At 29.4% G+C, this 25,631-nt stretch overlaps 3 protein-coding genes across 6 annotated transcripts in view; 1 reads left to right on the top strand and 2 right to left on the bottom strand.

Annotated features, from left to right (window-relative positions):
- Nucleotides 1-2,304, bottom strand: part of LOC124424960 — a 3,660-nt gene extending 1,356 nt beyond the window's left edge. The window contains exon 1 of the mRNA XM_046964633.1: nt 1-2,304. This exon is cut by the window's left edge and continues 1,356 nt beyond it. Coding sequence (XP_046820589.1) covers nt 1-1,602 — 1,602 coding nt within the window. The 5' untranslated portion in view covers nt 1,603-2,304.
- A 1,216-nt stretch (nt 2,305-3,520) lies between these two features.
- LOC124424620 lies at nt 3,521-6,558 on the top strand. Its single transcript, XM_046963951.1, has 5 exons — nt 3,521-3,841; nt 3,946-4,297; nt 4,401-4,703; nt 4,861-5,011; nt 5,092-6,558. Exons 1-5 carry the CDS (start codon nt 3,795-3,797, stop codon nt 5,214-5,216), a joined length of 978 nt encoding a protein of 325 aa, XP_046819907.1. The 5' UTR covers nt 3,521-3,794; the 3' UTR covers nt 5,217-6,558.
- Nucleotides 6,055-25,383, bottom strand: LOC124424618 (WD repeat and FYVE domain-containing protein 3). 4 transcript variants are annotated; one of them, XM_046963944.1, is made up of 46 exons: nt 25,220-25,383; nt 24,512-24,768; nt 23,650-23,886; nt 23,171-23,575; nt 22,898-23,090; nt 22,557-22,743; nt 22,282-22,463; nt 21,855-22,206; nt 21,631-21,752; nt 21,213-21,508; nt 20,858-21,124; nt 20,465-20,755; nt 19,999-20,372; nt 19,560-19,849; nt 19,259-19,474; nt 18,971-19,143; nt 18,674-18,902; nt 18,458-18,594; nt 17,650-17,833; nt 17,301-17,572; nt 16,979-17,208; nt 16,719-16,886; nt 16,417-16,625; nt 16,020-16,344; nt 15,755-15,953; nt 15,286-15,646; nt 14,986-15,190; nt 14,494-14,914; nt 14,188-14,397; nt 13,821-14,009; nt 13,413-13,706; nt 13,099-13,334; nt 12,732-12,987; nt 12,442-12,653; nt 12,156-12,288; nt 11,915-12,068; nt 11,603-11,837; nt 11,274-11,497; nt 10,933-11,186; nt 10,540-10,767; nt 10,269-10,460; nt 10,020-10,191; nt 9,674-9,920; nt 9,339-9,593; nt 8,982-9,179; nt 6,055-8,859 (listed from the first exon to the last, which is right to left on the bottom strand). In XM_046963944.1, exons 3-46 carry the CDS (start codon nt 23,872-23,874, stop codon nt 8,745-8,747), a joined length of 10,317 nt encoding a protein of 3,438 aa, XP_046819900.1. In that variant the 5' UTR covers nt 23,875-23,886; nt 24,512-24,768; nt 25,220-25,383; the 3' UTR covers nt 6,055-8,744. The 4 variants fall into 4 exon arrangements, with proteins under 4 accessions (XP_046819900.1, XP_046819902.1, XP_046819903.1 ...); XM_046963946.1 differs by having other exon boundaries at nt 21,213-21,496; XM_046963947.1 differs by having other exon boundaries at nt 21,213-21,478.
- Between the last annotated feature and the right edge of the window lie 248 nt (nt 25,384-25,631).

Here is a 25,631-nt window from a genome sequence, read left to right as displayed (position 1 = left end):
CATGAGACGAGGAGTTGTCTCACCAAGCAAACGTTTGTTCGTACTTCGTTCGTTAGTTGTTCCATCCGTTGTTTGCTCATGTTGTTGTCTATCGCTGCTGATAAGTACGGCCGAATTTTCTCTAGAAAAATGTCTGCAGGGTCGCCATACTAAACGGGGATGTATTCCGGTATGACATACGTAAGGAAGGCTAACTCCTATACGACAGCCGATGCATACCAATGGTCCTTGATTTTCGCATATGGCTAACCTAAAGCTCAAGTGTCCATTAATCTTCGTAGCAAAGGAACGTGCAAAGAATCGATCCAACCACTGCGTTACATCCGTACGATTTTCTAATATGAGCCCTTGAGACTCATCAACTCGGCATGTTACGTTTGCTACGATTCGTGACTCCTTAACGGTTGTACACGTGATAAAATGATCACCACCTGGATCACGTATCACAACCCATGGTTTCGTTTCGCTGATCTCATGTTGCTGGTTCATGAATTCCCACGATGTCGATGGTAATGCAATTTTTGCTCTGTCCCTCATGCCGGCTGGGCCAGCCGCCAGCATCACGTACCTTCCCGTTCTGAAGGTATTGTCCTCGTAAAGCCGTGATACGTCCTGTACCGATCGTAAGACGAAATGATCTGGCGTTTGCAAACCTAAGGAACGACATCGTCGTAATAGTTCCAACGGATCGTCCAGAGCCGTCACTTCACTCGCGCTTGGCACGAAACATTCACATCCCATATTCTCCAAGTATGGTTTCGCTAAGGCGTCGTAATAAGCGGTACTGGTGACGCTCACTGGTATATAATATGCAGCCTTTTCTTTCTTTACGATATCCTTTAAAGCCTTTACATACTCAGCGGCACTACCTGGACCTGGTCGTGGCACAGTGTAGAATTTCGAACAAGCCGTAGAAAATTTAGCCAATCCAAATAGCCCATCTAATTCACAAATGACCACTCTAGCACCGGCTTTGTAAAAGTTACGTGCTAGATGAACGGCTTGAACCGTGCTACCACCACTGATCAAAACGCATCTTTTGTTTCTTGCTCTTTCCGAAGATTGAGTGTATAGGATAGTTATGAACCATTTCAAGCTTGTAAGTGGTAGCTGGATAATTGTCCAGAACAAGTTAATCACAGCTGATAACCAAATAGTTGGCGTCCAAATAGTATAAATGATAACGTTGTATATGGCTTTCAAGAAATTCGATATCAAACCGAAATACCAATAGAAAATTCTTGTGAAGAAAAAAGATTTGCAACTGTGATCCTTGCTTTTAACTTGATGTAACGTTTGTTGTTGCTGCTGCTGCTGCTGCTGCTGCTGCTGTTGATGATGATGATGATAGTGATGGTAGCGATTATGTCTCGAAGAAAGGATCACTGTGCTCGAACTGCTAGACGTTTGAGACAAATTCGATACGTTTGAAGAATTTGATACGTTCGATGTTGAACGCTTTAAAGTCGAGATCGGCGGGGATAGTGGTGGCGATGTCGACAACGGTGTGCCGGGCAGTAGCGGTGAAGCGCTATTGCTCCTAGAAATTGGTGAGTTCGTTGACCAATATTTAGAAGAATTCTCGCCCGAACAGGCAGGCATGATCGATGTTCACCTTCTTCCGTTTTTTTTTTTTTTTTTTTCTAGCGTTATATCTCTTTTTTTCTATTATATCTTTTAGGCAGGATGGGAAGCCTTCCGAGTATCTTTCGAAATCACATTAGCATCAAGTCCAATACGAGTTAAATATCAGGAAATGAATGACGTAGCTTCCACCATTTTCTGTTTTTTGGTTTGCTTTTGACGTTACGTTCTCTTCTATTCTAAACTGGAGATCAAATAATTCAGACTCTCTTGTAATTTTTCTCGTATATCTTCGTTGATATTTTTAAGTGGTTCAATGTATATTACAAAAAATATAGCAATGTGTTTTTTTCTTCCTTTCTATCTTTCTTTCGAAGATGAATCGAACTTACAAACACGTTATTGGATAATCAATTTGACAAATATTCATTGAAATCTCATCTAATCGTGTATTAAGTCCACACGGAGCTCTTTATAAGGCACCACTAATTATAAATGAACTTTATTCTGTTAGACACACGAATAGGATCATCTTATGCAATTTTCTTGAGAATTGGCTGTTTGCAGACACAGCATTAACTGAACGCAATCCTCGAGGTTCCCGGTCTCTTATGAAGTCTGCATCATGGCCGTGCTATGAACCGCGCTTATCTAATCGTAATGTTCCACTCGTTGCAATGAAAAGAAAGAAGAATCTCAATCGCTATATGAATCCAATTGCTATAATTTACTTTTTTTCGAATAAGAAGTCCTAATAGAAATTATTTATTCTCTGTAAATTACAACTACAAGGAAATATGTTTTTTTAGAATTCTTACATAACTAATTAATTGAATATTATATATTATTTCAAGTATTTAAATTTGTTCGAATTAAAAATTGATAGATATTGCGTCAATCAATAAATAAATAATAATCCATCTATGATGTTCTATCGCATTCGTAATAATCTACAAGTTTAATCAAAATTAGATCAAAAAATTTTTGACGTATATACATGCATACATATGAAAGAAAATTAATGGTATTATAATGACATTTTAAATGTCATTTCAGTATCTATATCATAAACATATATCTACATGTTTTTATTGCATAGTATATAACGATCAGGTGTATTGTTTTTTATTGTATATATTGAATATATATTTATTAAATACATATTTATATTCTATTGAAAATACATTTCAAAGTGTACATTTTAAGAATAGAATGACACATTTAAATTTTATAATAAATATGTTGAATATTTAAAAATTATTATTAATTAATTATGTTTATTTTTCAATCCTTTTAATAATTATTTATATGAATTTTATTTGTTGCGCCTGTTAATAGATATCACTTCATACTTTGTTAGTAATTGTGCTTGCGAACGCCATCTATCAGTAAGAAACATTTTTTAACCCCATATGATAGGCAATATAATGATTCATGCATATATGAATAAATGTTTTGCCTACAGTAAGGGGCTAAAAAATTTTTTTTATCGATAGATGATAATATCATTGTTATTGACAAAGTCTATCTGTCAATAAGTTATTAAGGTACTTAATATTTATACAAATATATGATTACAAGCCATTGATATTAATTGTATCGAATAATGTAAAGAATTTAAATGTATAAATTTTTTTTTCTAATAAATGTAACTTTCGTAGATAATGATAAAGAAACTAAAATACAACACGATGGTAAATAAACATTATCGAATAAGTTTACATTTTCTTTATACCTAATAATTTGTTTATATTAACGTTGAACAAATTTAAAAAATATTTTTAACATTTATATTATTGAAATGATTATTTTCTAAATTTATCATTGACGTAACCATAATATAAAACAAAGATAAAAAAGAAAATGTTTCCATATTCTTATATATCATATATATAGCTGAATTCATCCAATCAAAGTCTCAGACTTTAACGTTTAGATAAATTCAAATTTTACCACAAAGACTTGACGTATTTACACTGAATAGAAATAATAAATTGTGATAATTAGAAAATATATATTATATTGTAAATAAAGAATCATTTTTAAGAGATTTTTTTCGTAGTGAATAATTTCGATATTTTCAGTCAAATATATTTTGCTTTGTAACGTCCATATAACCGGATCCATTTGTGTGAGAGCTGTCAACAAGAACGAGATACTTTTGTCCTTGCATTTATTTCTTTATAACTTCAAATAATTCTTTAATAAATATGCCACGTACTAAGAAGAAAGAAAAACAAGTAGCTAAACAGGAAAGGTAATATATAGATAGCTTAATATATTAATTTAATAATCTTAATTCTTAAAAAGAAAAAAAAGAAAATAATACTCATAACATAATAATTGTAAATGTAATTTCAGCAAACAAATATCTATAGCTATTCAGACTGATGATACTGACAATCTTGAGATAATTCGTTTGCAAGAACAATTAAAAATGTTACAATTAGAAAATGATACTCTGAAAAAACATGCTGATAGTAATTTTCTTTCTTCAAGAAACTTTTCTGTAAAAACTAATTTGGATGTTGTTCAAAGTCCAAAAAAAATTAATGAAACACTAAAAGGAGATCCTCAAGTTTTAAAAAGTGCTACCAAACAAAAAACATGTACGTGCAAAGGTAATTGTTCTACCAAAATATGTGGTTGTGTTAAGCACCAACGTAAATGTGGTCCAACTTGTAAATGTAATGATCAAGCTTGTCAAAACCAGGTAATTTTATCTGTCAAATTTTTTACCATTGCTATTATACTCATATACTCACATACTCATATACTCATGATACTAATCTTTTTATTTTGATTTGTAACAATAGAAATTAGAAAATAAAGAAAATATAGAAAGTACGGAAAATAAAATGTTAAATCAAACACAAAAGTTAGAAGATATGTCTGTGAAAAGTGAAAATACACATCAGGGTTTATTCAGTCCTACGCAAACGGATAATGAAGTTAAGCTTGATAATCTTCAGTTTGAGGAAATATCTTTTGATAAAAAAAAAAAATTAACTTATGAAGATGAAGATTTTCAAGAAGAGGAAACAGTCGTGAAGAAGGATTTAAATCAAAGAAAAAAGAAAAATAAACAGCAACATGAAGACACATACGATATATCTGAAGTATAAAACATTAAAAAAATTATATAATTAATATAATATAATCAATATCGAAGATTATATTTAAATTATATTATCTATTAAAAGAGAGAGAGAAAGATAAAGAGAGCGAAAGAGAGAGAGAGAGAGAGAGAGGTAATTATTAACTTAATTCTTATAGGTGAATACAAGCTTTGATCCTATGAAACCAAAACGTCAATTACCAAGAACTCCGCCACATGCCAATGTTGATTCTGAATCTGATAATGTTGTAACTAATGTTGAAACGCCTACAGAAAAAATTGAACAAAAAGATGATACCATTCCAGAAGGTAAAATTCATATTGAATACATTATCTTATAAATACATTAATAAATTTATCTGCTTTATAAACATATTAATTTTTTACAGTATTGAATCAAGAGAATGTAGATTTGGATAAACTCAGTATAGAACTCGTTAAATGTAATAAATGTAAAAGAAAATTTTATCCATGGAGAGTAGAAGTACACGAAAGTGCTTGTCATAGATTGTAATCAACTATTTACACAAACATGTCTGACTATAACAAATGAAATGTCTATTTTATATATTTGACATGATAATTATTATAATAACTATATATTAATAATGATAAACAATATACGAGAAATTAAAATTTTTAACAGAAAGATCATAGAATAATTATCAGAATCCTATCTTAAGCTAATAAGGGAAAATAATACACTAAATCTTTGGCCCATTCAATATAATTATACCGAACAAGTTCTACTATACAATATTATTTCAATGCCATCTAACAATATAATAGAGCTAAATATAAATATATCTATATATAAAAATATATATTTATATATATTTTATATATATATATATATTTATATAGGTATGTATATGTAATGTTTATTATGTAACATATTTATGGTTTCTACGCGCAGTTGAGAAGTATATACTCATTTACGCACATAATACACTTTTAAAAGCTCGTATATCGCAATATTAGATATTACAATATTATCTAGGCTACTCTTTAAATTTCATTCATTATACTTACATCTGAAACTAATGAACGTTCTTTACTATCTCATTTATATACATTTTCGAATTTGACCATTCAATATCATAATTTCTTACCAATTAGTCAAATACAGTAGAACAGACACTGATCGTACTACTAAACTTGTGTAACTGATATAGTTATTCTTCATTTCGCTACATACGAAAATATTAAAAAAATACAATTTGCTAATACAGTGTTCTAATGAAATGATCTGTCAATGCAGTCACTGTTCTCTCACAAAATTGTACTGTTATTATAGTTACATATTCTGATGTTAATAACTACAATGTGGACATATGAAGAAAAAAAAAAACTGAAATGAAATAATTTATTAGAAATATAATATATATATATATATATAATTTTTTTTTAAATTCTTGTAAATTGAGAAAAATCATTAAAATCCATGTTGACGCTAAATTACAAAGTATGCTCTTATAAACTAACACAAACTTAATCCAATACAATTCATGTATATGAGATAAATATGTTTTTTATATATTTGTTTTCATCTAATTATTATAGTTTAACAACAGCACAGCACAGAATGATTACTAATTAGAAGAATAGAATGGTTTAAAATTTATATAGTAAAATGCATATAATAAATTACATTGAATATTTTCTTATTAATAAATGTGATAAATATATGTTAAAGAATATATGTTAATGTAAATATAAATAATACTGTTGGAAACTGTAAAGAAAAAAAATCTGTTGAATTATAATAATAAACTGAAAAGGCACTCAGAATGCCTAGGACTAGAAATTGCACCCCTATATGTACATTACATTGCAAATAAATAATAATAAATGAATATATCATGGAGCTTTCCTATTCAATCCCAGTACGTAATGCAATGTATTAATAGATAATGAATTTATTAAAAAAGGTCTTTTTTTTTTTTTTGTAGTCTTTTTAAAGTGCAGTTCATAAAATATGAACTTTATATTTTTTATGAAGTGATACTTGGAAGTAGACTTTTATGCATAGATTTTACATTCAAAATTACATCTTTAAAAATTCCTTTTCTCTATATATAAATAGAAGTAAAAAAGTAAAATTTACAGAAACCCACAATATTTTTTTTGAAAATAGTTTGTGGTTACGACATTGACATTATTTTGAAGAGAATACATGGTAACATATACACATGTTGTGTGCTTTGTGTATGGATAATTCATATATGCAATGTTCTTTTAATTACATTTATACCACCACTACATGTTTTGACTTGTTATATTTTTTAAAAAAGAATGTTTTCACTGATTTTGGGAATATTTGACTAGTAACAATGGTACTACAAATGTATGATACCGAAAGATTTAATCCCTTAAATTGCATTCACTCAGCTTACATATAGTGAGCATACATTTTCATTTTTTCACCTATAAAATTTGTGCCTTTAGAAAAATGGAAGTATTTCAATAGAATACAAAAACATTAGTATTCATTATTTGAATAATAAGACTAATTTTACAGTCATCCCATATGTTTTAAAGATTTGTAAAAGATTCTTTCTGGCTGCTCCTGTTTTACATATCTAACTTTGTTCCTTATAATTTGCTCTGGCCAACTCTTAAAATGCAATATTTTCTTTTTTTTCTTTTTTTTTTTTTATATATATATTTTCTTTAATACATATTAAAATAATAATGAACATAATTTTTGCTACTAAAAAAGAAGAAATTAACGATCCAATCTTTAACTAAAAGTTTCCATCCACATTTATGCCATCACTTAGTATTACTGATTTTAAATTTTACAGTTTTGCTTATCAATAAAACTAGCTTATCAATAAAAACACTTTATGCAGATAAGGTATTGTCTATTGTAAAATTTAAAATCTATATCATTTGAATAGAGGTCATAAGTGATACACGTCATTATATATTGTTGTGTAACCATAAGAGCTTTGCTTTCTAAACATTTTCTTGTAATTTGTAATTAAAAATTAATTGTATATGTTGAATATCATATATAAACTAAATATATTCGTTTAAATACTGTCGTTCACATTTCAAGCATATAAAAGCATATAATATTATGTGTTAGTATTATCTACTAACATACTTAAATTGTAAATATAAGATAGAGAGATTTAAAAAAAAAAAAGAAACATTTAAGCAATGTTAGAGATTATTTTTTCAGTTCACTTATAATTCAGTGAACATATTGAAATCATATTTTTAAAAATTCATAATTATTTGAAGTTATTGAATTATAAAATATGAAAAGTGTTTAATATACATATTATATCAATGATTTAGATTATAATAGTCTGAAGAGACTAAAAAATTTCTTGAATAAAAAATATAAAATACACATTTATGTAAGTAGTTATGATAGAGAATTATAATCTTATACAAAAATTTCATAAAATATTAAAAATTAAATGGTACGTGAATTCAAATGTTCGTGTTTAGCAGCATGTGCTTTCAATGGCTTTATACATTTAGCCTTTCTTTTTTTCTTTTTTTTTTCTTTTTTTTTTCTTTTTTTTTTTTTAATATATTTTAGCACTTTAGGCAATAAACTCTGTATGTCTTAATTTTCATGTATATTTGTTACACATACATCGGTATAAATTATTTTGTTTATATTTTAATCAAGGTGATAAAAATTTCAATGTCATTTAAGCTGATTTCAGAAATGGTATCACTTCTGAATTAAAAAAGCAATTGCAACATTTGTTTTCCTGCCAGGCATAGCCAAAATAATATTCACATTGAATCATGAAAACTGTGTATATTCGCTACAAGACACAAATAGAATGAAATCCATACCTTCTCTTTCATGTACAGATACTCAACTATGAGCTTAATAACTACTCATGATTATATACATTCGACCAATATTTCTATCTAGTTTAGTAATTAACACAGCAGATTCAATGTTATTATTGTTATTAAATTAGTATTAATATTATTATTGTGTTATTGTATATAATTATTATTACTACCATTATAATTATTATTTTTAATATTATTTAATATTATTATATTAAATATTATTTTCAGTAGAAGATTGAGAATGTAATGAAGAGTAGCAACCTTGACAAACTCTAACAGGTTTTAAAATTCCAAGTCTTGAAATTTTAGATTCAAATCTGCTACATCTGTATGTAAAAACAACGTTATAATAAATAAATTATTACCTTCCCTAGAGAATAAGTAAATATGTGTGTTTCTTTTTTTTTTTTTTGCAACATCAATTTTTTTCTATGCAATATCAATTTACCTGGAGCAGAATACTTGACCACAATTCCGACAATGGTGTTTCCTTTCATACAGATTAAATCTAACACCACATCCAACACAGGTATCTGCTCCTTCATCTTTCAGCCAATGATCTGCAACTGTACGGCCTGGCTGTTCACAAACACTCCATGAAAATACTCTACCACGAGTATCACCAACGTATACTGTTCTGTGATCTCTATAAATATCAAAACCAATGTAATAAATTATAAATAGTATTATTTATAGGTGTTCAAAAATTAAAAAAAAAAAAAGAAAGAAAAGAGAAGAAAAAGAAAAGAAAAGGAAAAACTTTAATACTGCCCAGTGATATATTACCTTGATAGCAATATATTACCTTGATACTGCCAGTGCCGTAATAGAAGCTGGTTCTGCATTATCTTTTCGATCATAAGCAGTATGCATTGTCAATTTACTTCGAAAGACCAATTGTCTTTGCCATTTAAATCCATCTCTCAAGACATTTTGTGGATTAATCCTTTTGGGTTTTGTATCAGATTCATTAACCATTACAAAACTATCGGTTAAACTTGTATCACTTTTACTAGTTCTCAAAGCTCCTTCTGTATCTCCAGGATTGTTGTGTAATTTACTTTATAAAATATAATATTTGCTTTTTAATATATTTTCTTCAATCTCTATATATTAAATTAACAAATTTTACTTAATTACCTTGTTTGTGTTCCTTCACTATCGGCACGTCCTCCTCCTTCGCTTTTTCTAAACATTGGATTTCCACGACCTTTTCGTCTTAATATAACCGCAGAAGCATGGTTACAATGTGATAAAGATTTGTTATTTGAACCATTACTAGATTCATTATCAGAACATTCTTCTTTTTCCTCGTGAGCCCTAGAAGCTTCTTTGGTATTTTCTGGTTCAGAGAGGCTACTTTCTGATCCACTTTTCATTAACATCCCTTTATCATAAACAAAATAATATAATATTGTCATAGAGACAGTAATAGAATAAATATAGATCAGAGTATATAATAAATGTTTAAATAAAAATCATTTACCTGATCCTTCAGTAGATATACTCATTTGTTTTACTAATTCGTGAACTCTTTTCTTTGTACTTTCACTTTGGTCTACTTGTACATTTGGATCATCTTGTCCTTCTTTATCCCCATAAAGTTCCTCCAATTGTTCATCTTCCGCAGGCACTTGCACAAAATCCATCGACCACATCTGCGAAATTAATCATTTATTTGTTTATTGTCTCCAAAATAATATATCTGACCTTTTTTTTTATGATCACAACGTACGCGTGCAACACCATCCGTAGATCCAGTCATTATTACATTTTGTGAATCCCATTCATGTGTTTGACTAAATGCAACGCACAAAATTTGTTGCATCCTATCTGCTCTTCCAACGCATGTATTTACATTCGCTAATTCTTCACCATTTATACTCCATACATGTAACCATGTAGCAGCACAAGTGGCTATATCACCCTACATAAAATATATTTTATTAAAATTAATCATTAATATTTCAACAAATCATAGACATTTAAATATTTTCCATAAATACCGTTAGCTCGTTAATAGCTACTGCAGCTACTGGTCCTGCATGTCCCCGAAGTTGGCGAACAAATAAACATCGGGATAAGTCCCAAATAATTGCAGTACCGTCTCTCGAACCTGACACAATAACATTATATGCCGTACTAGATGATAAACATGTTACAGCATCTGTATGACCATATAAACATTGTTTTATCGACAATTGACGTTTTACATACTCCCATACAATGACGACCTACAAAATAATAATAATAATTATATTAAATTCTTCTGCAATTTTTTGTTAATTTTTATTATTATTATTATTATTATTATTATTATTATTATTATTATTATTATTATTATTATAATTATAATTATTATTATTATAATTTAGAAGATCATGAATACATTAACTTACAGAACTTGTTCCTGCTGTTACTATCAATTTAGATGATGGACAAACACAAGCTACAATTTCTCCACTGCTTTGCATCATAGCTTCACATACAAATATTGCCTTATCGCTGTCATAATTGCCTATCCTCAAAGAATGGTCAGCAAAACCCCATGCGACATATTTATTATAAGATGGAGGAATAAGCGTTTTATTTTGTTCGACCGCTAATACTGCTTTGTCAACGTGAAGTATTTGACCAACGGGACTCTTCAACTCTGAATATATAATTAAAATAATTTAAAAAAAAAAAAAAAAACTATAAATTTATTCGAATGAATATTAAATATGATGTAAAAATAAACCTTTAATAGGTTGAAGCGATGGTTTTAAGTTATCAAGATTATGGAAAAATAATTTATCAGATGTAGTAATACTTAAGCCCGGTGTAATGGGTCCAGGATCTATAACACTAATTCTTTGTGTCATCTTTTTTGCAGGATGCGGCTTCTTAAATAACTGTTTCGGTATTTGGCCAAAGTTATTTATAAAACCGATAGTAGCATTTTTCTTTAAAGGGTCATCAATACTGAAAAATGAAATGTAATTATATTAGAAAAAGAAAAAAAAAGAAAAAAAAAAAAAAGAAAAAAAAAGAAAATATTGTAATAATGTAATAAAAAATAGAACATACTTGTATATGTCGACGTTGCCTTCATAGAAAAGATGATGAAAAACATTAACAGCTTCAACAGCTGCAGGTCCATTCTGTTTACATCCAAATATTAAATCGATCCATTGATGAAGATGCTGTGAAACATAATCACATTCTAATGCAAGCCTATGGGCGCGTATAAATTCTCGTGGATCTTGTTTTGCCCACGGTGGAAGCACAATATCCCCAAGTTGTACACCACTTTGCTTAGAACCTGTTTAACAACGTTGTATTTATTCTTAATGTACGAACTTATTAGTGTTCCCTCTCTATCACAAATAATTTACTTGCCTAGATCAAAATGGTTTGAATTGACAAGAAATTCTGGAAGATAGAAGAACTCGGGTATAAGTTCCTTTACATCGGCCATATTATGTTTAGACGCAGAAAGCCAAGCTTCTTTAACGCTATTAAACATTCTGTCTGCCAAATCGAAATGACCACCCTAAATCAAAATCATTATATATAATCGCATATAAATAATAATAATAATGGCTTATAAAAATTATCTTTTTTATTTTGATTCACGTACCTGTAGCCTTAAAAAGTGTTGTGTAAAAGGTTCCATTCTTACCAGGTAGGAACATACTATCATAGCTGAAGAGTAATGAGTTCCATAATGATAAGGTGGAGTTTCACCATGCGGGTCATCCCATTCTTTATATCTGTGAATGTGAATTATTTAATATTAAATAATTCCCTCTTGTCTCTTCTTTTTTACGAGAAAATAACAAAAAAAAAAGAAAAAAAAAAAAAAGAAAATAAAAATAAAAAATAAAAATAAAAAATAAAAAAAAAGAAAATAAAGAAAGAAAAACCTTTTCTTAAATTGTAATAATCGTTCAGGACTTTGTGCGCCCATAGGTTTACTGAAATCTCTGAATGTCGATGGGTCTGTTAAATCTAACTCTTCATTATCATAATCAGCTAAAATCCACGGGAATATTGGATATTGCATAAGATCGTTATAGCTACGTCCAGCTAAGGTATTGAGATGCATCAAATATTGAAAATTTGATATTTCTCCTCGCTGAAGATGAAAAAATTTATTTGATTAAATAAAATCCATTTGATATTAAAATATTATATTATTGTTTAAAATACCAACCACCCATCGCTGTGTAACTGATGTTTCTCCTATTAGATTAGACAATAAGCCCGTTGCCTGCTCTACATTAGCAGTTCTTTTTTGACCAGCTACAGACTGTTGCGCACTATCGGCAATAGCAGTTGCAAAAGTCATAAATCTTTGGTATACTTTATTTCTTACTTTTCGTGGAAAAGCTAATAAATAATTCCTTCCATCGCCACTAAATACTTCTAATGCCATTGGCTGTAGTAAATATCTTCTCTTATGTACTTCTCTGAGAAAATAAATAAATAAATAAATTAATTAATTAATTAATTAATTAATTAATTAATTAACCAATCAATTGTTAGTAACATTGATAAATAAATTAGTACGTTAAATATACCTTATATCTTCATAATTGAATTTAGAACATTGTCGCATTGCCCTAGATCTTCTAGGGGAACCTGGTGAGGGTAAAATTGGTTCATAAGCTTCTGGTAAACTTTCGATATCTCTTATTTCTCTGGACTTTAAAAGTGTGAAACCATCTATTACATAAAAATGCTCTTTTCCAAATAATAGAAGGCCTTCTGTTGTATCTAAACCTTGAATCCTTGCGCATCTGAACATATGACTGATCTAAAATTAAAATTAACGTAAATTCCGCATAGTTCAGAAAAAAAAAAAAAAAAAAAAAAAAAAAATTAACAGTATTACCTTTTCATGCTCTTCTAATAATCTTAATAATGTTTGATTATCCGGAACCGTTTGATTATTTTCTTCTTCTTGTTCATTATCTTCTTGCACTTCATCTGGTTCGCTGGCATGACGTTCTAACGTACATGGTACCATCGGTGGTTCGCTTTCCGTGGAAGTCTCATTAACATTTAATGGTGTATCGTCTATTACTGGATCACGTTCTCGTTCAAACATACCAGAAGAATTACCAAGTTGCTTTAAATAATACTCTTTACTATCTGTGCTTGTTGCCACTTTGTACTTTAACTGTTTCTAATTTAAAAAGAGACAAAAATTTATTTTATTACTTAGTTCTTTTTTTTAATTGAATTTTTTAGTTGAAAATTTAACTTAATAATATTTCATAATTATCATGATACAACTTACATTATCTGGATGTTCCAGTTCAGGCCGATATGGATAATGTATATAAAAAAGATCATTTTTCATCATTTTTTTACGCATCCTACAAGGCCCTTCAGTCATATCTAACATCCACTTGTCTAATTTAGTAGGAGTTGGCGGACCCCATAGACCACGTTCTCTTGTTAATTCTGTTTCCGTTTGCAACCATTCCTAATAGAAAAAAGAAAATAATAATAATAATAATAATAATAATAATAATAATAATAATAATAATAATAATAATAATAATAATAATAACAACAATAATAACAATAATAATAATTGAAAACGAAAATTTCAATTATATATTTTCATAATTAAGACAGAGACTTTAAATACTATTAATTACTTGATATACGTAGCGCTGTGTATGCTGATTGGTTTGTTGATGTTGTAATTTTCTTGCTGCAGCAAGTTCTCTAACCAATGCAACATTTTGTTCTGTCCATTGGGATACTGTACTCTGATGCAATCTAAGTTTAACGCGCACAGATTCTTCTTTTCTAACTTTCGTTCGACTTGCTAATCTTGTTAATCCTCCTGTTACTTTTTGAATTTTCTATCATTTCAAATAAATAAAATATTCTTTATTATTATAGCATTATAATATTTAACTTGATATAATATTACTTGAAATATATCATTTAATACATACCGATTGTATTTGATTGTGAAATTCCCAAGGTACTCTATAAGAAGCTTTTCTTTCAAGAACTAAATAATTCGTCCAGAGTCTTGCTGCAGCTTCCTGTATCTGTTCTCTGACCATTGCTAACTCTGGTGCACGTTCATTAGCTACAGGCGGCAAAAGAGTTATTTTAAAAACTTCTTCTATAGCAGGTTTCTTGCATACATATAGCTCTTCCCAAACCCTAATTGCTGCAACAGCCATTAAATTGTGACCCTGGTGAGACATTAATCTATCATCACTCGATTCAACTTGTGGATTAACATGCCATGTTGTTTTCATATTAGTATCTAACATAATTTTTATTTCAGCTGTTAATAGCAGCAAACAATATGTGAGACAGCCAATAAATTCTAACTCATGATTTCCAGCACCAAATACCAAAAGTCTGTAAAATTTCAATTGTTACATCATCGATCATTATAAAAATATAATAAAAATATAAATAATTCTTTTTACCTGTGAGTAGTAAGTTTATGTAATGCTTCTAATACAACCATTTGATCAGCAATAGAATCTGTTGGCCTTGATAGTAAGAATAAAATTGTTCTATTCAGGCAGTGATGAAGACCTTCCATACTAACTACTCCAGATCGTCTTTTAGCTTGCCCAATTAGTTTAACAATAAAATCAAATACTTCGTGTGGATCCTTTGTCAATGCATCTATATAATAAAATACAAATACTATATATAATATGTTCTATAAACAAAGTTAATTCAATTCCGTTAATATATCCAATATATTAAGTTGTAATTACCTTGCCATAATTTATCTACTATCCTAGCCGCAACGTAACAAACATTACTAGTGATATTATTGACAGAACCACCAGGTACAACAGGAAGTGCTGCTTGTTCACCAATTAAAACGTCTGCAGCTAAAAGATGTTCCATTAAAATAGACAAAACTTCTGTTTGGTAACACATTTGTTGTCCCACAGATGCATGCTCTGGCCATGCTTCTAAAACAAGATCTATAGCTGGTGGAGATTTTGTTGTTACTGGCATAGAAAGAGAGTCTACAATAATGACTCTTAAAAAGTCCATAACAAATTTTTTTGCAAGATGATTTGTTAATCCAATATCCTTTGATGGAGATCTTACCAATATTGGTTCTTGCTAAAAAATTAAGAAGAAAAAAGAAAAAGAAGAAATGAAAGTAATAAAAAAAATATAAGTTTTTTATTAAAAATGTATTATAGATTAAAGATACTTGAATTTATTTACCTCGTCTGCTGGTGTACTTGCGCCACTACTATCTTGACTAGAACTTGCAGGCCTTGGAAACAAAGTACCAGCTAATGCTCCCAAAACATCAGCAGACATGAAAACTTGCATAAAGTCAGTGAAATTATGGTACAGAAAAAATAGGAACTGTATTATTATCACTGGATAATCAGTTAACCAAACAGGTAATGATTCTGGACTATAAAGAAAGAAATAATTAAATCTATGCAATATAATGACCAGACAAAATATAACATACACATACTTATTTGAATGGTTGTTCAGCATAGTTCGCACCATAATTAACAACGTGACTACAGCTTCTGGACAAAGACTTATTCTGCTAGCAAAAGAAGATAAAGTATTATTTGCGGGAACTCCAAACATGAAATTCCATAGATTATTTAAATCGAGTTTTGAATCCATTGGTAATAATTTTACTGGCTGTCCCATCATAAGAGAAATAAAAAGAAAATAAAGTTCTGGAACAAGATCAATATGTTGTGGTAGTAACCATCCAAGATGTTGAAATCCTGGTACATGAAGGCCTGAAGGCTTAATATCACCACCAGACATCTGTTGATGACATCCTACGAAAATATATATAAAATATTATTCTATTATTCGATTATTTTTAAGTTATTCTATTATCTTTTACATACCAAGTGCTAGTGCCATTTTATTATGATCAGTATGACGTAGCCAGCCACCATTACTAGTGCCTTCTTTGAATTTTTGTAGAATTGACTGTACTGAACACACAGCAACTAGTATACGCAATCCCCAAATAACAGTAGTACTATGAAGACTAGGTTGAAGAAACAATAATATCCAATCTAGGCCTAATACTTTGGCTAACTCTTCACACATACTATAAAATATTTATAATATACAGATAATAAATATGATCAATGATTATAAAAACACTAGATATTAAATTAAAATATATGATTTATATTCTTACTTTATATTCACTTTGGCACCAGTAAATAAGAGCGAGTGTAAAAGTTGTAAGCAACGATTTCGTAAAAGTATACCTTCACCCTCTCCCTCTTTATTTCCTTCACTTTCTCTAAGAACTAAATGTTTTTCTGAATTTAATGGTAAAGTAGCCACAATAAATTGACCAAACCTGAAAAAATATATAAAAAGATTTTAATTATTTTACATTTATCATGTCTAAAAAGTAATCCATAAATAAATATTTTCTTAATAGTTCTTTACCAGAGTAAATCAGCCTGTCTTGGCTGACTCAATAATATACTAAGTAAAGCCAGTAAAACCTGTCGTGTGCTATTTTGTTTAACATCACTAAGTATATGTAATAATTTATGTACTAATTGCAAATCCCTCATTAATCGTAAATTTGTACGTTTTTCGCTAGATTCTGCTATTAACTCATATAAGTGTTCTAAAAGAGATCTTAATAATTCTCCAGGTGCTTCGTGCCAAACCTTTAGGGAAAGTATATATAACAAAACATGAAATATCTTTTTATTAACGCGATGAAATATCTTTTTATCAAACATTAATTATTTTATTTTACCTGTAGATCACATAAAAGATCTTGAAATGCTGTAACATTAGGAATTGCACTGGTTTCTCTACCACTGTCAACTGTACCAACAAGACTAAATGTGAGATGTAATATATGACTATTCAAAAGAGCACATTTTCTTCTTAATAACATGGCTAATGTTTGATATCCTCTACGACGATCCATTTCTTGTTGCGCTGCCTGATTTGATCTCACAACACATACTAATGCTTTAACAGCTGCATACAGAGATTCTACATCTTGTGCCATGGCTATTAGACCTGATAAAGAAGAACAATATTATAAAAATTATATATTAATAACGATTTTAGATCTATCAAATATTAATGTTTCTTACCTAATAAAACTGAACATCCTCCCACATTATCAATCGTAGTAGCTACAGGACGAGGATTAAAAACTCGTACTCCTAAATATCCTACAACCACACCACCTAAAGCTCGAGCTGGACCACTAAGATGGCCTGCAGAATTATGAAGGACTCTAATTGGTGTGGCATTTTCATGAGATGACATACCAAGCTAAAAAATAATAATAAATTATATTAATATTATATTCCATTCCACCTCTCTTCTTATTATATTATTATTATTGTTGCTGTAGAGTATGTGAAAGAAATAAACCGTATATAACGATTTTTCTCTTTATATCTGTACTCAGAATTAGTCGTCTCTTATAACATCCTTCTCTCATATTAAATATTTCGCCTACTCTTTATTTACACCATATATATATATATATATGAGACGACTAATTCTGAGTACAGATATAAAGAGAAAAATGAATACGTAGCAAGAAAGTGTGTGTGTGTGTGTGCGCGCGCGCATAAGCGCGAGTGGTTTTTCTTTAAGAACAAAACAGACATAACCAGAATTGATGTGTCGAAGAATATAGATACATTTTGACTTTCGATTTAACCATTCTACTTTCTCACTCCAAATTTCAAAATCTATTCTTGCCTTTTAAAAATCTATTCATCGACTACTATTTACTAACGATAGCACAATAAAATAATAAAAATACTCATTTCAACGTACAATTTCCCAAATTATTTACGATATTCAAAACACATATTGATATTACGTATATCTGCATATAATACAGTCAGACATTTAAAAAAATGAATAAATTTAAATCAGAAGTACCTGTTTAGCAATTGACTTATTATCAGCTCTGCTGTAGACTTTCCTAATTTTAGCTAATGTCAGCTGAGACATAGCTTTTGCATTTAATCCAAAAACAAGTTTTTCTTCTACTACAAGAGCTGACAAAGGTTCTGGACCTGTAAACATAATACTATTAATATAATTTCATAAAAACGTTTTGTATTCATTAATTATATGTTAAATCAATAATAATACCTGATAATTGTGGTGCTTGTAAACTTCCCATATAATGTGGACCTAATCTGAATAAAGCTGCAATATTCTGAGAATTGAATACTTCTTCAACTAAATGACATGGTCCTTGTTTCCAAGTAAGTCTGGAATATCGTCTCCAACATGGTGGTGTACCAATATATCCATAAACTGGTGAAGCAACTGTTAAATTAGCTGCTCCACCACCCGGAACTTGAGTGATGTAATGAAGCTATATTAAAAAAAAAAAATTATTTAAAAAAAAAAACTATCAGAAAAAAGTAATTTTATTAATCTTACCTTTTGACTATGAATGTGCTGTCCATCTAAATATAACGAAAAACTAGAATTCTTTAAAACAGCACGATTTAATACGATTGCTATATGATGCCATTGTCCTTCGTGTAACAAATCAGGGCACCAAACTCTAGCTCCACATTCACCAGTACCTTCGGGTTCCCATTCTCCAACATCTAAGAAAATTTTCATTATTTTACCTCTTTTAACGAATATTTTTATATTAATATAAAAATAAGCTATATATATTTTTATAGTTTAACAGAAAAAATTTATAAAACAAAATCTTACTCTGAGGCATGGTCGTTTCTTGAGTAGAAACAATGATAGCCTTATCTCTAGCACTGAGGACAGCAATCAAACAAATTAAATCTCTTGAAGATTGAGGAGTACGTACTAATGTTAATAATCTTACACAATGAGGATCTGTTCTAGGATCACTAAACTTATCAATACATATCCACGTACTATATGTTAAACCAGTTTGTGGTGGAAATAATCTATCGCCTAAAATGATTATCTTTTAGTAAACAACTGGTACAATAAGAAAAAAAAAAATAATAATTTTTAAACTTTTTATTTCAATATCTACCAGAACCAATTCCTCCAAGTACACTGTTGTCAGCAGTTACCACCGTAGGCGGGGTTGTACTCTGAGGTGCAATACTTGGTAAATACAAACAGGCAAATCCTTCTGCACTCATATCGAGTTCAACAAATGGTGGTAAAGTACAGGAACCATGAGCTCTGAAATCTTTGGGAGTTGTCATGGATACCAAAGTTTTAATACGTGTTAGAGGCACTGGTCCTCCTCTAGGTTTATTTGGTTCGATATCATCAAGTGAAATACAACACAAAGGATCTCCCAAGCGTAAAAATTCTCTATAAAAAAAAAAAAAAAAAAAGAAAAAAAAAGAAAAAAAAAGAGGAAAGAAAAAGATAAAGAAAAAAAAAAGGTAATAAGATTAACTTCAATTGAAAATTAACAATTAAATATAAAATATGAAATGATAACATTTTATAATTTTTACCTTAAATCTCTAGGTTCTAGAGATTGAGCTGCAAGTCTCTCTATTATATATTGTAATGGTTGATGTAAAGGATGAATTTCATCTTGCAAAGCAACTCTACCCATAGATAGTAATTCACCCGCCATACCAGCTTCGCACATCACCTGTTGGTTCCTTTCGGAACGTACTAAACTTTTAATAATTTCTGCTATGTATAACTGTAGAGCTAATGCAAGTTGTGGATTTGAAGGATCAGATATTGATGGAAGCAAATGAAGCATTCCAACGACAATACCAGGATGAACTACAATAGGTTCAGGAGTAGGAGGACTTAGATTTAAAGGATTTATGGCACATCTCTTTCCACTTCCAGGAGAGTCAAAAGACTTTTGTTGCTGGAAAAAGAAAAAATAAAAAAAATATTAATAAATGTTAAAAGATATATTTTATAAATATCTTATATTTATTATTTATATTAGAAGCTTACTTCCACACTAGCTTGTTTATGACTAGGTGATCTCATACTGATCCCGGCCATATTAGGTTTATCAAAAGCATCAAGTGCAACATCATATAGAAGTCGTAATAGTAAACACGCATACGCTAATGTTCTTGACATGCCATCTGGAAATGCTGGCTCTAATACATTTCCAGTAAAAAGAGTTGATAACATGTTGTGATAGTTCATAGTAGGTATTATATTCATTTCAGCCAGTTTAATTTGTGTTGAAAAACATCCAAGAAGTCGTAATGTATCACATAGACTTGATTGACATATCTAAAAAAGAATTTAATAAATATTAGAAAACTAACACCATATATATATATATGGTTAATAATTTCTATTAATCCAAACATAGATTCCGTATAACAATTATACCTCATGATGAAAAAATTTTGCATTTGCGGGCTCGAAACGCATTGCTGTACTTATTGTATGGAACACCACATGTAGTAATGTTAATAATTGTATTTCATCTTGCGGAGTTCTTTGCACAACATCGTTACAAGGCTCAGTATTATTTCGTACTTGTTGCCCAAGTTGACCCTCCAAAGAGACAAGCACCGACATAACGTAAACAAACCCTCCAACTTTACGGAATACTGTTCTTGTACGATGAGATTCTCGTAGGCACGCTAGTAATGACTACAATATAAAAAGTTAATATTTATATAATTCACATATCTTCCATATAAAATATATTATAATAAATATACGATTATATGACACTAACTTTCAATATATGTGTTTTTAAGACCAAAGCATTTGAGGGTGCAGAATGCATAACTCCTAATAAAGTTGCCATATCATCATCACCACCAGCACTAAGTATCAATTCCCTTACTATTCCAAGTGCAGGATAGCGACAATCTGTATATGGTACAAGATTATGGGCACAACGTGCTCCACCACATTCTCTGAATAAATTTGCATTCTGTACATTTCCAGCTAACAAAGTTGTTAAAGCTTCCATGACTAAGGCACCCAAACGTTCATCTTCTGGGGATATTTTATATTCTGTAAATATATCTTTAAATATATTAAATCGAGATAAATGCAAAATTAATATATTCTTTAGTACAATTCTCATAAATAAAATATTAAAATGGATAAATATATCTACATATGTTTATAAAAATAAAAACAATCACCTAGTCCTTGGTCCTGTGCAGCCTGTTTGTCTTTAAGTAATGTAGCATAATGGTGAAGACAAGTAACAAATACTTCCAACATGCCTACTTCTCTGTATACATCTTTAAAAATTGTATTGTGTCTAAAAAATATAATTTTTAAAAAAGATTATATAAAATTTAAATATAAAGATACTTTTAAGAGAAACAAAAAATTAATTGATTAAAAATATTTTCTATATTACCTAAGTATATTCAGAAGCGTTTCCATACACATGATACTACAAGTAACAGAATTATTCGCCTTGAGTAATATAGATAAAGATATAAGTTCTTTACAAGGCACAAAATTAAGTTGAAATACTATGAATTCCAACAGCTGAAAAAACTTCTGTTGTATTTCTAAATTTTTCAAATGAATCTTTTCTGCAAATTGTGATAAAGTGTTCTGTCCTTCCAATATAAAATAATTAGCATTATCACTATGATAAACGCTTGAAATAGCATCGAGAATAGTACAGCAAAGAAGTGACGAATTTGACTTAACAAATACAGATTGTAACACTTGAAATGCTTGAATATTTCGAACACTTCCTCCTAAAGTAAAAATAATATAATATAAAGACAAAAAATATACATATAAACAAAACAATTTTTATGATGAAATATTACCTCTATTACTTGGTTGAGGTAAGGTAAATCCAAGCATTTGAAATAACGAACCCATACTGGCTTGACTTGGTTTTAATTCAGTATGTCCACACATTGTCAAAGATGCCAACATCAGTACTAAATTTCGAATAGCATCTTGTGCTTCTGCTCTGGTATCTTGTTCTAATCTCGAAGGAGCGTGTCTGTAATAGGAAAAGAGACTTTAGAAGAAAAAGAGAAAAAAAGAAAAAAAGGAAAGAAAATATATATATAATTTTTTTAATTATTATACTTACTTTAACAAAAAGTCTGATAAAAAAATGTATCCCTGGCAAGTACGAAAATCATCCAAAAGTGTTTGTGATACTTCACTAGAATCTTTCAAGAAACAAAATACTGTAACAAACATTTCTACAACTTCCAATAGTGCAAGCTCAGGTACACGTTGCATATTATCAATACACAATGCTATACATCCTTTATCTATAAATAAAATTTAAAAAACAACTTTTATATATATATACATATATATATATATAGAAATAGATATTAAAATTAAATATTATGAGATCATAATAGGTGTTTAGAAATGACTTATAACCCAGCTGAGTAATTACCAAAGTATCTTAAAACTTACTGTGTATGTATGCTACTACATTTTGTGTAAGACCATGTCGGGATAGTGTCGTTAAAACCTCAGCAGCACTTTTACGCCACATAACATTATACTGAGGACACCAACTTGTGATTGCCAAGAACAATAATGCCAAATCATCTTTACGAGCAAGTTCTTCTGCAGGATATGGATGACTGCATAAACGCACTAGTAACTAGATGTAAGAAAGGAATAATATTAAAATATTCTTGAGAGAGAAAAAAAAATTGATCCAAACAATTTCATATATATTACCTGAACAAATATTTTTTGTAATAATATTCTACGTTCTCTAGGTGTAAATTCACTGTTTGCATCAGTAATATCAGCTTCCTCTTCATTCATCTCAGGTAAGTCAAGAAATAGATATAAACATTTAACCAATGTTGATGGAACAGACGCAGCAGTCATTGCCTGTATCAGAGATGCATCTCCTGCCGCAAGTAAATTCAATGCTGACAGTAACATCCAACCATTACTTGATTCTTCACTATTTTCTATCTCTAAGAACTTAACAATAGCACAACTTGCAGTTTCAATACTTTGGTTACTTGCTCTTCTTCTAATCTCAGATACCATTAATCGCGAAACTTGTTGTGTAAATGCTAAAATATCCCAGAATTTTTCATTCATATCTCCAGAAGGACTAGAGCCAAATACCTAATTAAAATAAACAAAGCATTTCACTATAAATTTGATTGGTATAAATATATAAATTTAAATAAAAAATATACCTTGCAAAACAATGGTAACATATTATATAATTTATCATCACGTTCAGCATCAGAAAGGGGATGTGGAGGATGGCTATATTCAGAGAAAAGTTTTTTAAGATGCATAAGACCCAAAGCAGTATGTTGGGGATTCGTGCTGCTTGTACTTTCATCTAAACTACCCATACTGCTGGAACCCATACCTCCGACACTTGTACCCCCTCTTAATTTGCGCATTATGTTCATATTTAAAAGTTACTGAAATTGAATAAGAAAATATATGCTTATATATCAAAATGTTCTTTTTTTCCTTTTTTTCCTAAAATAATTAATTGTTATTAATTACGTACGAAAGGTAAATACGATATAAAAGTATTTTTAATTTACTTAATAGACATACTTCAAGAATAATAAATTATTTGACTAAATATCATATTACATAATTTAATCGAATGTGGAATGCTATTTATGACAAGTATTATGATAGAATATTATGATTGTTAGAAACAAAAAAAAAAACAAGAAAAACGTATGTTTCAAAAATTCATTATAATAACGTTATAAGTGTTAATAATTTTCGTCGTACATAATACGTGAAAATTTAATATCTTTACGAGAAATATACGGAGACACCATTTTCTTGAACAATGATATCGATGATTATATTCTTATAATAATATTTAAAAAAATCTTTAAATTCTAATTTAATGACACATTGATCAGCGTGTTATTCGGCTCAATATTTACGTCTGTTCGCTTATCAAAACGTCAAGCTAAGCTGTCAAAGCGAACTACTCCGAAACGCCCATAATTATGATTATGAACACTTATACAACAATATTTTCTTATTAAACTTTATAAACGATAAACAATTCAATATTACCTGAAATTTATTGCAGATTGAAAAACTCTACATTTTTTTTTGTAATATCACTTTTTCGTCTGGTATATTTAATATTTCAGTAGCAGCAGCCATTTTCATATTCGTCGTTTCCTTTGGCCCACAACCGATGCGATACGTCGATAAGTGTCACGTGATCTGCAGCGATAGCAGCTCTAGCACAACTAAGGCATTGCGGTCAAGATTGGACATTATTCAAATGTCAAAATTTTTCCCACCTTTTTAACAATAGCGTGTATCTTACATCCAACCAAAAAAAAAAAAAAAAATGATGTTCGTTTCAACTATCAACAATTAAAAGTTTAATAATTAACGTTATAAAAAAAAAAATACATAAAACCTTATTAAACGTAGAAAAATTGCTATCGAAAAATTCAATTTATTATTTAACTCTATATTTAAATCATATACATATATATATATATATATATATATATATATATATATATATATGATTATATGTGTGATTTTATGTGTAAATTTATAATTTTGAAATTCGCGCCTTAATGTTACGTACGTGACGAACTTATATATCAGAATATTTTTTTTTCCTTCTTTGTTTTTGCTTTTTTCAATGAGAAAATTTCTTTATTCAATTATTCAATTATTCAATTATTCTTCCGTCAGTTAAGTGTCTCTGCACTTTCTAATGGATTACTGGAATATCCAAGGTCATAATATAATTCTCACCATTAACTTTCGACGATTTCCAGTGAAAAAAGAAATAAAAATACTGCATTCACTAAACATGAAACTGGAGAGTACGAGTATGAATATTTATAATAGATAAAGTTATAATTAAGTCTTTCGGTAAATTTCGAAATTTATCTTCTCTCCAGTTCCTCCATAAGTTGAACCAAGAAGAAACACTCATCTTTCTCAATAAAGATCAGACTGCCATAATCAATCATTTGTACAAACATTCTAGACTCATATGCGCCTTAGAATTTCCATTAAACTCGGATTGGAAAACGGCACTAAAGGAATTTGCAAGGTCGCCTCTACCGCACCTACCAATGGAGTCGATTATCTAAAATCACGGGATTATGTCAATATTCCTTATAATTTTCTTTTTTTTTTTTTTTTTTTTTTTTTTTTTTTT

The sequence above is a fragment of the Vespa crabro genome, chromosome 6 (assembly GCF_910589235.1).
Source record: "Vespa crabro chromosome 6, iyVesCrab1.2, whole genome shotgun sequence".
Lineage (NCBI taxonomy): Eukaryota > Metazoa > Arthropoda > Insecta > Hymenoptera > Vespidae > Vespa > Vespa crabro.
This window is presented reverse-complemented; position numbering and strand designations above follow the sequence as displayed.

Bases quoted from the DNA above. Each gene is read 5' to 3' on its own strand.
- LOC124424620 (XM_046963951.1), top strand. From the start codon at position 3,795: ATGCCACGTACTAAGAAGAAAGAAAAACAAGTAGCTAAACAGGAAAG. The intron at 3,842-3,945 runs GTAATATATAGA...ATGTAATTTCAG, and splicing joins CAAGTAGCTAAACAGGAAAG to CAAACAAATATCTATAGCTA. The intron at 5,012-5,091 runs GTAAAATTCATA...AATTTTTTACAG, and splicing joins AGATGATACCATTCCAGAAG to TATTGAATCAAGAGAATGTA.
- LOC124424618 (XM_046963944.1), bottom strand. From the start codon at position 23,874: ATGAACATAATGCGCAAATTAAGAGGGGGTACAAGTGTCGGAGGTATG. The intron at 22,744-22,897 runs GTAAGTTTTAAG...TTTTATTTATAG, and splicing joins TGTAGTAGCATACATACACA to ATAAAGGATGTATAGCATTG. The intron at 10,461-10,539 runs GTATTTATGGAA...TATTTTATGTAG, and splicing joins TAGCTATTAACGAGCTAACG to GGTGATATAGCCACTTGTGC.